This window comes from Balaenoptera ricei, chromosome 7, assembly GCF_028023285.1.
Source record: "Balaenoptera ricei isolate mBalRic1 chromosome 7, mBalRic1.hap2, whole genome shotgun sequence".
Classification (NCBI taxonomy): domain Eukaryota; kingdom Metazoa; phylum Chordata; class Mammalia; order Artiodactyla; family Balaenopteridae; genus Balaenoptera; species Balaenoptera ricei.
The window spans coordinates 58,166,002-58,184,086 of record NC_082645.1 but is presented as its reverse complement, the minus strand read 5'-3'; the positions used below and the strand labels follow the sequence as shown (position 1 = coordinate 58,184,086).

At 37.9% G+C, this 18,085-nt stretch overlaps 1 protein-coding gene across 1 annotated transcript in view; it reads left to right on the top strand.

Moving 5' to 3' along the window:
* Positions 1-18,085, top strand: part of LRP2 (LDL receptor related protein 2) — a 198,216-nt gene that overhangs the window by 55,933 nt on the left and 124,198 nt on the right. Inside the window, exons 8-13 of the mRNA XM_059928047.1 lie at positions 727-879; positions 2,292-2,411; positions 8,018-8,146; positions 9,769-9,938; positions 13,799-14,022; positions 15,983-16,189. Of these exons, the coding sequence (XP_059784030.1) occupies positions 727-879; positions 2,292-2,411; positions 8,018-8,146; positions 9,769-9,938; positions 13,799-14,022; positions 15,983-16,189 (1,003 nt within the window). The remainder of the gene's footprint in view (positions 1-726; positions 880-2,291; positions 2,412-8,017; positions 8,147-9,768; positions 9,939-13,798; positions 14,023-15,982; positions 16,190-18,085) is intronic.

Below are 18,085 nucleotides of genomic sequence, written 5' to 3'. Positions count from 1 at the left end.
GGCCACTCTCCAGGGAAGTGAGAAAGAGATTGTCAGTGATATTCACCCCCTTCACTGTGCTGTTATCAACAGCAGTACCTCCAACAGTTCAGAAGTTGCTGACACCCATGAATAAAGCACGTCACCTTTGCGGGTCTAGCCCCAGGTATTGGGTTGGCCAAAAAGTTCGTTCAGCTTTTTCTGTAAGATCTTTATATTAAGAATGATGCTTGTTCTGGGAACATCCATTGGTTTCATGTTTCAGTGATCCAAGAAGTTGTTTTCCTACATTTGGGTGTTTCTTACACTGTTGACATTTCACTAAAGAAACAAAACAAACTGAACAACTCAAAATGACACACACACACACATAAAAACCAACATAGGAATCCTGGCATTACCTTGATAGCCCTAGTTCTATTGTTCATGATTTAATTAACTAAATGTTCTGCTATGGGTTATTCATCTAGTTTGTTGATAATTCAGGCCCATTTCTGCTTCCTCCTCTTATAACCTGGCTGGGAGTTGCCTCCCCTAGAAAGAGTGGAACTTAATGCCATTTGCCACTGCTTAGAATCTCAATAAAAGGTCAGTTGTAGAGTTAGAAACTACTAGTTTACTGTGAAATATAGGTCATTTGTAGACTTCTTGTCTACCTGATCTCTATCCTCTCTTAACCATGTATTGAAAAAGAGTTGGCTCTGCCTCTAATGTGGCCTGTAGTAACTCTCTCTTTTTTCCCCACAGAAAGCAGAATTAACCGTACTTATGAATGTTACCCAAATGAATGGGCTTGTCCAAAGTCTGGAAAATGCATCCCAATTACTAAAGTTTGTGATGGGACTTCAGATTGTCCAGAAGGAGAAGATGAAAGCAATATCACTGTAGGACAACACTGTGGTGAGTATGGAAATTTATCTGGGCATCTTTCAGGTAAAGGTGTGTCTGTTTCTCTATAACAGATTGCCAAATACAGAGACTATCAGTTGGTGTTTGCAGAACGAACAATCCCAAGACTTAGTGGCTTTAACCAACGAACATTTATTATTTCTCACAGTTCTGTGGGTTGGCTATGTAGTTCTTCTGGCTTGGACCAGCTCACTCACATCTCAGGATGCTGCAGTAAAAGCACGGCTAGTCCAGGCTTGTTTGCATGGTGGTGGAAAGGGCAAAGCCCAGTGTACAAGGTCTTTTAAGCCTCTGCTTATGTCATGTTTGCCAAGTGTTCTATTGGCCAAAACAAGTCACACCAAGCCCAGATTCAATGGATTGAAGAAATAGACTCCATCTCTTGATGGGAGGAGCTTAAAAATATTTGTGACTCCCCTCTCCCCCTTCCCAGGAAGAATGGATTTAATGGTAATTGTGATGACTCTAAAGTGTTCTGGAGATTTTATTCCCTGGCTTATACCTATGGAAAAAGTGTTGTCTGGATATACTCCAAGAAGCTTCTGGTTTCAGGGATATGTACTTTGAGTCAGTGTTTTTTTTTTACCCCTGTAGCTGTAGAATATTCCCCCACCATCAACCATCAATTCTGTGGACAACTGACTTTCCTGTAAGAAAATATAATTCATGACCTAGATTTTATCAATAGTACTCTCTCTAAATTATCTAGTAGTTGCCTAGCAGTGGCCATTAACTATAACCCTAAAGTTTTGGGGATTTTTTTCCCTGGAAAAAAGAGACTTCTATGGCTTTTTTTTTGCCATTTCATTTGGGAACCCTTTTAAATAGTCATAGTACAAAAGTTAGAAAACTAAAATTAACAGAAAAATAAATATAATCACCTGAAATTCCACCACTTGAAGCTAGCCATGATTAATTAACTTTTTAGTGTTAAAAGTTAAGAGTTTAGTGTTTAGTGTCCAGTGACTTGGAAATTCTTGGGAATTTCCTTCTATGATGTTGACACAAAGATAGACTTATGACCAGATTTTTCCATAAACAGCACGTCTGATGACTTGTGCTTACACTTAGTTACAACTTATTAAAAATATGTGCTGAGCTTTTTAAAATTATTATTATTAATTTTTTTTAACATCTTTATTGGAGTGTAATTGCTTTACAATGGTATATTAGTTTCTACTTTATAACAAAGTGAATCAGCTATACGTATACCTATATCCCGATATCTCCTCCCGAGCTTTTTATTGCATTGTATTGCAGGAAGGCTTGAATGGTGACAGATTTCCTGCGGCTGCTGCATGCTTACTGAGCTTTTACTTTTGAAAGAAGAAGTTCTTACTTCTTGTAAATCAGCCTTGTCCAGAGGTCACCGTTCATTTCACCAAGTGTTTTTCTCTGTTTAGATGTGGATTTGTGTCCGTTCTTAGGCTGTGAGTACCAATGCCACAAATCACCAGTTGGAGGGATGTGTTACTGTCCCTCAGGTTTTATCGTCAATGAAAATAGCACCCATAACTGTGTCGGTAAGTGACAGGTGGCAGGGCCTGGTCTTTCATCACGGCGCTTGCGGCAATGGTGGGTTCCATGCCCTGTAACATCACGGAGTTTGTACTTGTGGATAGGAACGTCTATTAACAAAGGGCAGCACAGTCCTCACCGAAAACCTGACAGTATGAAGTTTTAACTCTGAGAAACTTTTGTGAGGCACCCAAGGCGAAAGAGGGGTCGTGTGATGCGTGAGTTGACTAGCTATGTGTATATCTTTCTACCACCCGATGATGGAGGTAGTCTTTTGGTGTTTTGTGTATTTGTGTTTTATGTACTTGGAAGCAGAAATGATATTGGCCATACTTGTTAAATACAGTTAGCCCTCCCTATCCGTGAATTCCGCAACTTCGGATTCAAATCAACTCGGGATAAAAAAAAAAAAAAAAGGCAGAAAGTTCCAAAAAGCAAAACTTGAACTTTCTGTGTGCAGGCAACTATTTATATAGCACTTAAATTGTATTTATAACTATTTACATAGCATTTACATTGTATTGATATTAGGCATTATAAGTAATCTAGGGATGATTTAAAGTATATAGGAGGATGTGTCTAGGTTATATGTAAACACTACACCATTTTATACAAGGAACTTGACCATCTTTGGGTTTTGGTATCCTGGGGGGTCCTGGAACCGACCCCCGGAGAATGCCAAGGGTCAACTGTACTGAAATACTTCCACGTAGTTGGTAAATAGCTGCTGCCTTGAATCCATCAAGCACCTTACCCTGCTCCTCTGGCCTCTTCCCAGGATGTCCAAACCTCCCCAGGTTCCAGGAACTAAAGAGTGGTCACCCAACACAACAGAGGATCACCAGGTCACTGATCCACTGACCACACTGGCCAGTCAGTGCCATGCTGTGCTGGTTGTTAATCCCATTGATTTTTGAAGCTAATACTAAAGAAGAACAAACTCTATCATGTTATTTCCATTCAGTGGCTGGTATTGAATTAGACACCAGTGCACTAAATATTTCTGACATCTTTCCTATCTGAAAGATAAGAATGATTTCTCCTACTGGGAAAATTTTGATTTTGATGTAAGCCAGCTTTGTACCCCACTGTGATTAGGAAGGGGTTCTTATGATGGGAGAATTAGACATGGCCAAGTATCATCAATTTTCAGTTTTTTAGGGTTTGAACAATGAAATTTTAATGCTCTGATTTCTTTTTCCTTCTTTCTAACTTTTGTTGTGTGAACAACAGACATACTAGCAGAAAGTGACCACAGGGGTTTTTACTGGTGTCGGGAAAAGGCATCTGGAAGGCAACTGAAACAATTCATTACTATGAAGTATTCATCTATGGATCTTCAAAAGATAGATGATTCAGAATTTTACCAGGATATCTGTGTTCTTTTGATACTCCTTAGAAATTTGAGATTCTTTAGGGCTTTTTGGATGAAAACAAACATGGCACACATATGAAATACTTTTAGAAAAGTATTTCTTCTGAAATAATTTCTAAAATATTAATATAATTTGGCCAAAAATATTGAATTTGGATAAACCTAATGAAGTTATTCAGTCTTTAGTCTCAGCTCATGGCTTCCAACTTAATTATGGTTGATCTTAATAATTTCCTCATAGTCAGAAAAAATTTTAATGTCAGAAAGACTCTGGGGAGTTCCCTGGTGGTCCAGTGGTTAGGTCTCTGTTTCACTGCCGAGGGCCTGGGTTCGATCCCTGGTCAGGGAACTAAGATCCCACAAGCCACGTGGCACGGCCAAAAAATAAAAGAAAAGAAAAAAGAAAAAAAGAAAGACTCTGGTTTACAAACTCTTGAGAAAGTCTATTCCTCAGTGTTACTGAGAACTATTGTAATGGGGCTCGCTCATTTACCTGTTGTATGCCAAGATTTTTATATCCGGTAAAGCAATCCAGTTGAGGTTGTTCTTGTGGTGTTCAAAGTAGGTAATTTTAGATTTCTAATATCAGGACCGTGTCCCAAAGTTTGCCCTGGATCTGATTGCTCCTCTTAAGTAACTCTATTCGACAAGAACATGTTAAGATCAAATGCTTTATGCAAATCAGCCTGAGAGATCCTGAAGACTCAGAGAGAACTTTGAACTATTTAAGAAAGCCCCCAAATTTCTAATCGTCTCAAAACGTTTTATAAGTAAAACATTTATGATCTGCAGCTAGCATTAAGTGATATTATAGGATACTTTTTGTGTTTTATTATTATCATTATCATTATCGTAACACTGCAGATGCATTCAAGTCATTTAAAAAGACTTTTCACACAAATGTCCTCATTTGTTCGGTGGTTTTCTCACTTTGGAACCCCTGCTTATGCTTCCTGGCATCACTGCGAGGGCTGCATCCCTTTTTTCTCGGAATGGTGCTCATCTGTAGGTATAAGGCTGCTCGTCTGTTTTTGCCAAATGTCAGGCTTCTCCACCCCCTTTACTGCCACCCAGCTGCCAATCCGATTTCCAGTCTCTTAGTTTTCTAGGCCCCTCTGCTTTCTCTTAGTAGAAAAGGAATTCCAGTAGAGATATCAGAAGCCATGTTCTCAGTATTACACTAGCTTTTCTGTTTTTCCTCTCAGCCCCAAAGAGGAGTTAGGGCTGGACTGCCTTGTAGTTGGAACTTGATAGGCCATGAAGTCTTTTCAGTAAAAGTGACTTGCTCTTTCAGAATCCCTAGTTCATTCTTGTGATACCTCACAACCTATTCTCGGTCTTTTTTTCCTCCCCCCACCCTAGAGCCACATTCTCCAACACGTTTTCCAACATCTTTTCTAATAGCTAAGCCTGTGATGAGGTTTGGGTCGTAGGTCAGAGATCCAGGTCACTTAAATTTGTTGCAGCCCTTAAGAAAAGAAAAACTTTCATAACAAGATTTTTATGTTTAATCTATTAATGAATGTAAAACAGAATTTTGCAATATTATGCTGTGCACAGGATAATTTCAGGATTCATAGAAGACATTCAGTTCATAGCACACTGCAAGTAGTCTGATACTGGGGCACTAATTTTAAGTTCCACAAACATCTTTCAATCCCTTTACAATGTGCCTAGGACTTTAGTACAGATGACTTCCTTTGGATATAAGCTCAAAAGTCTGCAGTTGAGGGCTTTTGTGAATGTGAGACCCCCTGACACCTGCAGAGACCTTTTCTGTGACCTTCCCTCTCCTTTAAGAATGTACCCTTTGCCTCTGAGTTTTGAAGCTTGGTTAACAGTGATTTCACATTTCTTTCAAAGAAGACCATATTTTGCTCTCTTTGTAAAGAGAACTCATTAGTTTCAATACATGACACCACGAAACCAGTTACACTTGTTTCAGCTGAGCTTTTAGGGGAAATGTTTAGGTCTGCTCTTTCAAGCGTTTCAGTTCAGCAAATACTCTCTTTATGGCTGTAATCCTCTATATGGCTGACTCATCACAGAGGCTTCAGGTGTTGGAAACCTATACAACATTTACCATCTTAGATCTGGCTCCCCAGTGAATGCCTCAGTGGTCATCAAGAATAAAATGGAATAATCCTGACAAGAAATTTTGTGTCCTTCCGTTCCTCTGCTGCTGGTGGTCTTGACCTGGCTGTGGAGCCTCTGAGGCATGCTGCCGGAGCAGTTTCCCGGGGTTATTGTTTCTGATTGACAGGACATGCTGTTTGTTGAGGGAATGACATCGTCGTGCAGAGTTAGAGCAGGACGGTCATTCAGCATGGTGGGATTTCACACAGCCAGGTGGATCAGAGGGCGTCCAAGGGGGTCTATGCTAAAAAACATTTTTTTGAATTACTTTCAAAACCATGTTTGTTGGTAGGAGGGGACAAAGAATAAAAAGGAAAGTAGATCAAGGTAACGGGCTGGAGTATTGTAAAGCAGCACTTTAGTGTTTTTTACAGTTTCTACTACCTTTTCTAGTCTCTTGAAAACCTCAGGTCTCCTTTCATTTTTCTTGTCTTCCCTTTGGCGGACAATGGATATTAATTAGCCTTCATTCTTCTTCATAATGGAGAATAGAATCTTATTCAGTCATTAAAAGTGACAGTGTTTATACACTCATTTAAACCTGTAAAGTATTTGTAGCCCAGGTGATAGGAAGGGCATTTGCACCCAAGAATTCCTAGTTATGACTTCACCCTCTTTTTGACATGAGAACTGCTCCCAGGGTGACTCCAGACCCTTAGACATAGTCATAGTGTCTTGCATTCAGAATGAGGTCATGACACCCTGGGAGTTTGAGGGCGAATGTCCTGTACTTTTATTCCTGCTGAAGCGAAGCCTCACGTGGTGCTTTGTTAGGGCTGAGGCGAGGGCACAGGAGACATAGATCAAATGCGGGCCTTTTATTTTTACCCACATGTCCTTTTATCTTGTCATGTCCAAATTGGATTAATTTTTTCTTCGTCACAGTCCTTGGAATGAAAGATATGCTGGTCCATGTTGTTATACTTGGTCTGGAGGGTCAATGGGAACTGTTATCTTGATCCCAGGACTTTCTTGGTCTTTCTTGCTGGGGAGTCACAAGATGGTGGGCCATCCAGCAGGTGTGGTAGAACTCAACTCACAACTCTGCAAGTGTGATCGGATCCTAGAAATTCTGGAGAATCCTAGACCTGAGGGTCTCAGGAATTATAATTTACTTGCGAATTTCCTGAAGCCCTAGGGGGTGGGAACCTTGTTGGTGTAGGCTGTGGAGGTCATTCTCCACGGGAAGAGAGCAGGGTGAAGGAGGCTGAAGAGTGGATGTGAACTTGGGGGGTCAAATGAAATATTTGGCACCAGTGGACCAAAGATAGGACAATTTCTGTGCCCCTTAAGCTTTATAATCTTTGAAAAAGACACTTTCTTTCCCCCGCATATTGTATTGTTTATATGTCAATTATATTGAAACTCTTTTTACACGGTAGAACTGAGACTATTATGGCATTGAACAGAGCTCTATTATGTAATGGATTTTCAATAAGCACTTATTCAATGAATGAATAATCAGAAGAGAATATATTTTTCATGTCTTAAAAATGATTTTAATTTTGGTTACGATTTTTGACATCAGAGGAAAGGCAGCTGGGTAAACAGACCTTTTCAGATACTTTATTGCAGGCACAGATTTGTGTCTTACTGAGCCACTGGATATAAGGCAGTTCTTTCTGCAGTGATGGAAATGTCTGTGTCTTCCAGTATGGTAAACACTAATCATATGTAGCATTTGAAAGGTGGCAAGTGTGACTTGGAAATTGAATCATTAAATTTATTTTATTTTAGTTAATCTAAATATAAATTTGAGAAGCTGCAGAGGGCAGTGGCTACCGTATTGGAAAGCACAATTTTAAAGGGATGCATTTATACTAAAAGTCAGATATTTTGTAAACCAACATTAACAAATGAAATGCAAAGGCAATGTGTCCAAGCAGTGTTGTGCATCACCTGCAAAGTTATCCTTTACGTAGATTTTAAAAAACCTTGGGTTTTCCCTAGTATGATGATGCCTATTTTTTCCCCTTAGAGGGTACTTACTTAGGCAGGGGCATCACCATATTCCTGTATAGCTTGTCCAAGAGTTTTTTCAGAAGGTGCTCAAGAAATGCTGTTAAACATGATTATAAACGGTTATTTCCTATGTGGCAGATTTTGATGATTGCCAGATGTGGGGAGTTTGTGACCAGATATGTGAAGACCGAATTGGCCATCACCAGTGCCACTGTGTAGAGGGGTATATCTTGGAGCACCAACAGCGCTGTAAAGCTAATTCTTCTTGTGAGTAAATTAAAGACACGTGTTTCTGAACAGTAAACTTCTGATGACTATCCTCTTTCCATAGCAGACGACAAAAGATATATCAGCATTGATGCGGATGGCAGGGTTTTATTACCACAAATCAGGAGTGGCTCCTGCTGTTGGAAGAATAGGTCAACATTAATTTCATACTTTGGTTATTAGGGACCAACTTGTGGATTAACAGGTTTTTTTTGTTTTTTTTAAATTTTTATTGGTTGCTTGTTCACTTTGGGACTGGAATATTATGTCATCTATCACGTAAATTTTATGAGTACATTTGACCTACTTTTAAGTACTGTACCTACCATATGGTGACAAGTACCAATAGGCATTGTTTGTGCAAAATTTAGAGGTGGTTCAAAATGGACCTGCTAAATTTGGATTAGTTTGTGAAAATGCCCTCATTCTAAGAGTACTGTGGTAGAGAAAAGTCATGAAAATTTGTTTTAAAAAATTGGACCTCCCAAAGCATTTTTGTCACCATGGATTTCTGGGTAATAAGATCTTTACTCTTTTTTTCCAATTGTTTTTTTCACACCTGTTTAAGGTGCCTTTGGGGCCTTTCTGAAACTTATCGGCCCACATGATCTATGAATTGACCATTTTCTAGTTGTTTTTGTGTAGAAATACTGATATGCTGTGGACGAACTTTTAGATTTTTACAACTGATTTTTAACATTTATTTATTTTTGAATAGGTATTATACTCATATTTTCAAAAATATAAAATTATTTAGAAGATATATGACCTCCCCCCACCATCTCTGTTCCCCTCTGCCTAGTTTCCCACTTCTCCTCTCCTATGGATAATCACTGTTTATTTTAATTCTAGAGATTGTTAAATGCATAAATAAGAATATACAAATATACTTAACCCTATTTTTACATATATGGTGGTAAACTATACATACAGTTCTTCATCTTGCTAATGTCGCATACTATATTTTCAAGGGCTTTCCATATCAGCACAGACAGCTTTCTTTCATTTTTTAAAAAAATTTTTGTTGTATTTTTAAATTGAAATATAGTTGATTTCCAGTGTTTCAGGTGTACAGTTTTTTTTAATAGTGGCAAAATCCAGTTTTTTGGTTGTATATAATTTATTTAACTAGTCCTTTACTTATGGACTTTTATATTATTTCTTACCCTTTGATATTGCAAACAAGACCTCAGTGAATAACCTTATTCATTTTGCATTCTTGTGAGTATACGGGTATAGCAAATTTGGATCCACCATTGCCATGTTTTTCACAGAGTGGTTTCTCACTAATCCTTAAAATGTGTTTTGTGTTTTACACAATCTAAAGTTGCACCTGGGGTAAGGTGCCCACATCATCAAAGATTATCGATGATACCTCAGTGTCATTGAACTAGCAATCAGGACATTCGAGTTCTTGGCAGACTCTGTTCCTAACTTACTGTGATTTTGGACATTTCATTAAGCCTCTTTGTGCCTCAGTTTGCCCATCTGGAAAATGGATAGAATGACATATATGTGTGCCTCAGAAGGTTTAAAACCAAATAAGAAAACGAGGTTGTAAGTTGCTTCATCATCTTTGTTCACTTGAAAAGACTGATAGTGCCTTCCTTCTTCACATTTAGTTGGTGAGGCCTCTGTGATCTTCTCCAATGGTCGGGATTTGCTAAGGGGTGATATTCATGGAAGCACCTTTGAGATCCTGGTAGAGTCTCAAAATCGTGGATCGGCTGTGGGTGTGGATTTTCACTATCACCTACATAGAGTCTTTTGGACTGACATTGTGCAAAATAAGGTAAATAGAAATTTCTGGAGCGTAGCTTGGGAGCTGATAGAACTCCAAGCACAAAGTGTTGATAGCTTTTCATTTTTGGGGGAGTAGAGGGGAAAGTTCCTTTGTTTTCTAACAAAAAAGGCCCTTGAGATATTTTATGTTAATCAGCACCTTTTACAGCTATAGTATTACATGTGACCTATTATACAAAGCACTCTATTATATGGATTAGCCTTGAGCAACTTTTAATTTTATTCGAAATGGAGTCCAAAAGCCTAATTAAAAGAAATAGTAGACATTCTTTCAAAACTGGGTAGATATTTGGTAGTAATTTTTGAAACTTGATCATTTAAAATGTAAAAAGTATTCTGCTTTCCTGTATGATAAAAATCAGATTTTTACCTGCATCTTCTAAATGGAACAGTAATTGAGGATTGGGTAACAAATATTGACAGTATTTTGTTTAACAGCCAAAATTTCATTATGCTCTCTTATTTGGAAAGTGTGATGGATCTGATTTCAACCTTGAGTAATGCAACGGAGATTTTTAAAACATAAATTTTAGAGACTCTTAAAGAGTTACGGAATTTTATTTCTTCCCTTACATTTCCTTGTACCATTAATAAAATTTTAATTCAATTAACTGATAAAATTGCATAAAATTTCTAAAAATTGAGACTTTGGATTATTAGCAGATCTGATTTAATGACAGCTAGAAATCAAAACAAACCACTACCACCTCCTCCACCAAGAAATCCACATTGAATTAAACTTTCTCTAACTACCGAGAATTAGAAATGCAGGCTTTTTTTTTGTAAACCCAACTTTTTATATATGCCTCATATATGCTTTTAAAGAAACTCCCTGCCCCCAGTAATCCATGATGTAAAATAACAAGTCTCCAGTGAATTCTTTTTTTTTTTTAATAGATCTTTATTGGAGTATAATTGCTTCACAATACTGTGTTAGTTTCTGTTGTACAACAAAGTGAATCAGCCATATGCATACATATGTCCCCATATCCCCTCCCTCCTGAGCTTCCCTCCCATCCTCCCTATCCCATGCCTCTAGGTCATCACAAAGCACCCAGATGATCTCCCTGTGCTATGCTGCTGCTTCCCACTAGCTAACTATTTTATATTCGGTAGTGTATATATGTCGATGCTACTCTCACTTTGCCCAGCTTCCCCCTCCCACCCCGTGTCCTCAAGTCCATTCTCTATGTCTACATCTTTATTCCTGCCCTGCAACTAGGTTCATCAGTACCATTTTTTGGGTTTTTTTTAGATTCCATATATATGTGTTAGCATAGAGTATTTGTTTTTCTCTTTTTGACTTACTTCACTCTGCATGACAGACTCTAGGTCCATCCACCTCACTACAAATAACTCAATTTTGTTTCTTTTTATGGCTGAGTAATATTCCACTGTATATATGTGCCACATATTCTTTATCCATTCATCTGTCGATGGACATTTAGGTTGGTTGCATGTCCTGGCTATTGTAAATAGTGCTGCAATGAACATTATGGTGCATGTCTCTTTTTGAATTATGGTTTTCTCAGGGTATATGCCCAGTAGTGGGATTGCTGGGTCATATGGTAGTTCTATTTTTAGTTTTTTAAGGAACCTCCGTCCTATTTTCCGTAGTGGTTGTATCAATTTACATTCCCACCAGCAGTGCAGGAGGGTTCCCTTTTTACCACACCCTTTCCAGCATTTATTGTTTCTAGCTTTTTTGCTAATGGCCATTCTGACTGGCGTGAGGTGATACCTCATTGCAGTTTTGGTTTGCATTTCTCTAATAATTAGTGATGTTGAGCATCTTTTCATGTGCCTCTTGGCCATCTGTATGTCTTCCTTGGTGAAATGTCTATTTAGGTCTTCCACCCATTTTTAAATTGGATTGTTTGTTTTTTTGATATTGAGCTCCACAGACTGGCTGAATGGATACAAAAACAAGACCCATATGTATGCTGTCTACAACAGACCCACTTCAGACCTAGGGATACATACAGACTGAAAGTGAAGGGATGGAAAAAGATATTCCATGCAAATGGAAATCAAAAGAAAGCTGGAGTAGCAATACTCGTATCAGATAAAATAGACTTTAAAATAAAGACTGTTACAAGAGATAAGGAGGGACACTACATAATGATCAAAGGATCAATCCAAGAAGAAGATATAACAATTATAAATGTTTATGCACCCAACATAGGAACACCTCAATATATTAGGCAAATGCTAACAACCATGAAAGGGGAAATCGACAGTAACACAATAATAGTAGGGGACTTTAACACCCCACTTACACCAATGGACAGATCATCCAAACAGAAAATAAATAGGGAAACACAAGCTTTAAATGACACAATAGACCAGATAGACTTAACTGATATTTTTAGAACATTCCACCCAAAAGTGGAAGAATACACTTTCTTCTCAAGTGCACACAGAACATTTTCCAGGATAGATCACATCTTGGGTCACAAATCAAGCCTCGGAAAATTTAAGAAAATTGAAATTGTATCAAGCATCTGTTCTGACCACAACGCTATGAGATTGGAGATCGATTACAGGAAAAAAACTGTAAAAAACACAAATACATGGAGGCTAAACAGTGTGCTACTGAATAACCAAGAGATCACTGAAGAAATCAAAGAAGAAATAAAAAAATAAATAGAAACAAATGACAATGAAAACACGATGACCCAAAACCTATGGGACGCAGCAAACGCAGTTCTAAGGAGGAAGCTTATAGCAATTTAATCTCACCTCAAGAAACAAGAAAAATCTCAAATAAACAATCTAACCCTACACTTAAAACAACTAGAGAAAGAAGAACAAACAAAACCCAAAGTCAGTAGAAGGAAAGAAATCATAAAGATCAGAGCAGAAATAAATAGAAATGAAGAAAACAATAGCAAAGATCAATAAAACTAAAAGCTGGTTCTTTGAGAAGATAAACAAAATTGATAAACCCTTAGCCAGACTCATCAAGGAAGAAAGGGAGAGGACTCAAATCAATAAAATTAGAAATGAAAAAGGAGAAATCACAACTGACACCGCAGAAATACAAAGAATTATAAGAGACTACTACAAACAACTATATGCCAATAAAATGGACAACCACAAAGAAATGGACAAATTCTTGGAAAGGTACAATTTTCCAAGACTGAACCAGGAAGAATTAGAAAATATAAACAGACCTATCACAGGTAATGAAATTGAAACCATAATTAAAAATCTTCCAACAAACAAAAGTACAGGACCACATGGCTTCACAGGCGAATTCTATCACACATTTAGAGAAGAGCTAAAACTGATCCATCTCAAACTCTTCCAAAAAATTGCAGAGGGAGAAACACTCCCAAATTCATTCTATGAAGCCACGATCACCCTGATACCAAAACCAGAAAAAGACATCACAAGAAAAGAAAATTATAGACCAATATCACTGATGAACATAGATGCAAAAATCCTGAACAAAATACTAGCAAATAGAATCTAACAACACATTAAAAGGATCATACACCATGATCAAGTGGGACTTTTCCCAGGGATGCAAGGTTTCTTCAATATATGCAAATCAATGTGATACACCATATTAACAAATTGAAGAATAAAAACCATATGATCATCTCAATAGATGCAGAAAAAGCTTTTGACAAAATTCAACACCCATTTATGATAAAAACGCTCCAGAAAATGGGCATAGAGGGAACCTACCTCAACATAAGAAAGGCCATATATGAATTCTTTTTTTTTTAAATCCAAATGACTGATTTGTGCAACAAAGATAGGTCCCTGGAATGAAGTATAGGAAAACTGCTCCCAGTGAATTATGCTTAAGAAGTGTAATAATTTTGGTTTTTCTTTCAGGTTTTTTCAGTTGACATTAATGGTTTAGATATCCAAGAAGTTCTCAATGTTTCTGTTGAAGACCCAGAGAATCTGGCTGTGGACTGGGTAAATAATAAACTTTATGTTGTAGAGACCAATGTCAACTGCATAGATATGGTAAATTTGGATGGAAGCCAACGGATTACCATTATAAGTGAACATTTGGGACATCCAAGAGGAATTGCCGTGGACCCAACTGTTGGGTAAGTTATGTGAAAACATACTGATTCCAGCATTTTTGGAGTTTTATTTCTCCCCTGTACACAAACATCCATTGGCATAATTGAAGGTTAATCCTGACTTCTTTTAGGTTCTGTACTCTAGAATCCATGTTTATTTCATATCTCTTTTCATAGAAGCTTTAAAGGAGTTGGCTAAATATAATCCAATTTGAGGATATGCAGTCCAAACACACCTACTGGTGTCCTAAAAACATGTGATATTTTTGGGGTATGAATTTTATTCTTAGTGTTTGCCACATTCTCCTGGCTGAGAAATTGGATTCTGTTTTCTGACTCTAATAGTATTGTCACAACTAAACCATTATTAACATGATCACTCTAACATAAGTTGTAAAGTTGTTTTAAAGAGGGGATAGATCTGAAACCACTAGGTGGCGTTGCGAGGGGCTCTGAATATCCCCGGTTCTTTATGTCTCAGGGCAGAGAGAATTCGGCGAGAGGCAGTGATAGATAAGAAGTGATTTATTAGAATAGGACGCTTGTGAGGCTTACAAGCGGGCAGGCGAGTGTTGTGCTGCCCCAAGTACTTAGTGGGCTACATTTTTATAATCAAAGGAAGAGAGGGGAGGGGTAGAAGACCACCTTCTTTTTCATTCTTTGAGTCTTCCATCATTAACTCCTCCTATACGTTGGGCGGGGGAGTTTTTGAACCTATATGGTGTCTCCGGGACTGTCACGGCACTATGGAGAAATGATTTCAGGTCTCAGTACAATGAGGGTCTTTCACTTTGAAATATCACCTTTCCATAAGTTATTGTTTTTTTGTGTGTGCAAAGAGAATGCCTTAGGGGTCATTAACTTGTTGACATCACTGGGCAGATTGTAGACCTTATTTTCCACTGTTGTTTTATTGTTTTGGGGCATGTCTCATGCTTCTGTTGCATAGTTTTGTTGGTAAGCAAGTTGGCTTGGTTTTGTTGTTAAGCAAGCCAGTCTGGCTTTGATGCTAAGCGACTTGCTCTGCTTCATGAGTCAAGCAAGCCCACATTGTTTCAGGATTTTTCCATTACTTTCTTGAGTGATCATTAACTTACTGTGGTCTCCCAAAGCCCCCTAAAGTTCCCTCTCTATCTGCAATCCCCTAATGTGGTTTCTAAGCTAACTATTTGATTACCCTACTCTATCCCCTATCAGATCTATCCCTTTTAGTGATTTCTTGTTAGAGACTGGGGTTGAGATGTCAGTGTTAATACCTCATTACAAGTTGTTCAACTGTGAATCAATCCAGCAATAGTGATAATGCTTACTTTTCTCCAGGTGTAAATTAAAATTTTCCTCATCTTCACATTTGAGACCAGTTATGGGGGACTAGCTTTCTCCTAGATTTTCACAGTTGGGTCTTAGGAGCCTTGGATGAACTTGAGGCTACTTAAGTGTTGGTGAATGGTGATTATTCATTTCTATTTCATGATTTCAGCTGTCCTTCCTTGAAAATGATGTATATGTTCTCTAGACCATGCCTTAGAATGAGGAATTAAGGAGGGAAATGGCTTGATAGTTTTTTCTTTTTTACAGCCTTTTTGCTGGCTGTAAAAAAGAGAAGTGAAGGATGGAGGGAAATGGCTTGATAGTTTTTTCTTTTTTACACCCTTTTTGCTGGCTGTAAAAAAGAGAAGTAAAGGATGGAGTCAGGGATCGGGGAGAATATTAAGAAGTTAAGAAGGTAGATGTGCATTTTTTTTTTTTTGCCTGCCAGTTAGTACATTTTAATAGTTGCTATTTGGAGTTGTTGACTCTCCTGATTGGCCCTCACAGTTTCTGATTTTTAATACTTTAAAATTTCTCTATTGTTTTAAACCCCCATGGTTCTCTAATCAGCTAGAGGAAATTTCCATTGATCCAAACATACAATCTCAAAAAATATTTTCTAGGTAAACTTGTAAAATAACTGATTCTTTCATCTTTTGGTTTTCTTTTGTAGTTATTTATTTTTCTCAGATTGGCAGAGCTTTTCTGGGATACCTAAGATAGAAAGGGCTTTCATGGATGGCTCCAACCGTAAAGACTTGGTGACAAGAAAGCTGGGATGGCCTGCTGGGATAACCCTGGATTTGGTATCAAAGCGTGTTTACTGGGTTGACTCCCGGTTTGATTACATTGAGACTGTAACTTATGATGGAATTCAAAGGTAAGAAGTATTTTTTTTATATCTTTATAAGTTTTGGGGAAATACATAAAATTTATGGAGAGAGAAACTGAAGGACTAGAATTAAAAGATTGCTTTGTTGGTTGACATAACTTGAATGATCTTTGTGTTGACATTGCACGTTGTGACCTGCTCTGAGTTTTAGCTTGTGTTCCATATTAACACTCATTAAATATTACCTACAGCATTTGTTCTTTGATTTCTCTTCTCCAAGCCCTCTCTCACTCCCAGATGAAGCACATTATTTTCATTAACTTCCGAGTCCATTTATTTGTCTGGGTCCCTTATGGTTTGTTTCCAAAGATCACTTTATCTTTTAGCTTTCTATCTTCCCTCTAGTAAACAAGTTTTATTATTTTTTTTAACATTATCTGGTGGGAATTAATTGGGTTTTATACTGCTCTTATATATATTTCAAATCTTAAAGAGAAATTATGACTTTACCTGATATACTTCAAAGACATTTAAACAATATTTGAATGCAGAGTATGGCATACCTTTTTCCTTCATCTTAGTTGGATTAGAGCTCACTATAAATTAATTAAATTGTTACCTATTTTAGATCCTCTTCTTTTGGTATTTTCAAAAACTGGTTAAAACATGGTCTTTAAATTTTGACCAAGAAAAATTACTCTAGTCAATTTGATTTTTCCAAATGACGTGATTTTATTGTTTTCTCAGTGAAAAGAATATTCTAGTTTTGGTTTCTCCTTTATCTCTATTTTGTAAGGATGGTATCACAGTTTGCCACTGGATTTTATATTCTTAGAACAATCTCTACTTGGTTAAATGAAGTGATTGGATATTAAGGCTATGACGTATTGTCACTGAAACTGGTTCCCATAGTGAGGATAGGAATTAATTTAATGAAAAAATAATCATATAAGTCATATAAAAACAATTGAGAAATTGCCTAATTTTTTTCACTTTCACGGTTGTTTTGGCATTAATTTTATAGTCTAAATATTTTTATGCTATGGTTAAAGTAAAACATAAAAATCAATGGAATTTCAGAAAGATTCGAGTGGTTTGCTGGCTGTGGAGAAATGTGGAGGAGATACTAAAACTCACAAGTACAGCTAAAATCATAAAGTGCTTTTACCTCTTGCTTTACCTGCAGGTGGCATTTAGATTAATGGAATTTATTATTATTATTATTATTATTTTTTGGCTGCTTTGTGTCTTCATTGCTGCGTGCGGGCTTTCTCTAGTTGCGGCAAGCGGGAGCTACCTCTTTGTTGTGGTTCGTGGGCTTCTCATTGCGGTGGCTTCTCTTGTTGCAGAGCACGGGCTCTAGGCTTGCGGGCTTCAGTAGTCGTGGCACACAGGCTCAGCAGTTGTAGCACATGGGCTCAGTTGCTCCGCGGCATTTGGGATCTTCCTGCACCAGAGATCGAACCCGTGTCCCCTGCATTGGCAGGCGGATTCTTAACCACTGCACCACCAGGGAAGTCTTCTAGACTTCTGGAATTTGCTAAATGAAAAAAAACCCCATTAATTTTAATGTACCATGTCACTATTGAGTGTTTCAAAGTTTGCACTCACTTGCCATCTTGGGTTTCTTTGTTTTTTTCGCGTGCAGTGTGATTCCCAGTGTTAGTATCTTCAAGTCTTTTCTTTTTTTAAAAAATTATTTATTTATTTATTTATTTATTTTTGGCTGTGTTGGGTCTTCGTTTCTGTGCGTGGGCTTTCTCAAGTTGTGGCAAGTGGAGGCCACTCTTCATCGCGGTGCACGGGCCTCTCACTATCGCGGCCTCTCTTGTTGCGGAGCACAAGCTCCAGACGCGCAGGCTCAGTAGTTGTGGCGCACGGGCCTAGTTGCTCCATGGCATGTGGGATCTTCCCAGACCAGGGCTCGAACCCGTGTCCCCTGCA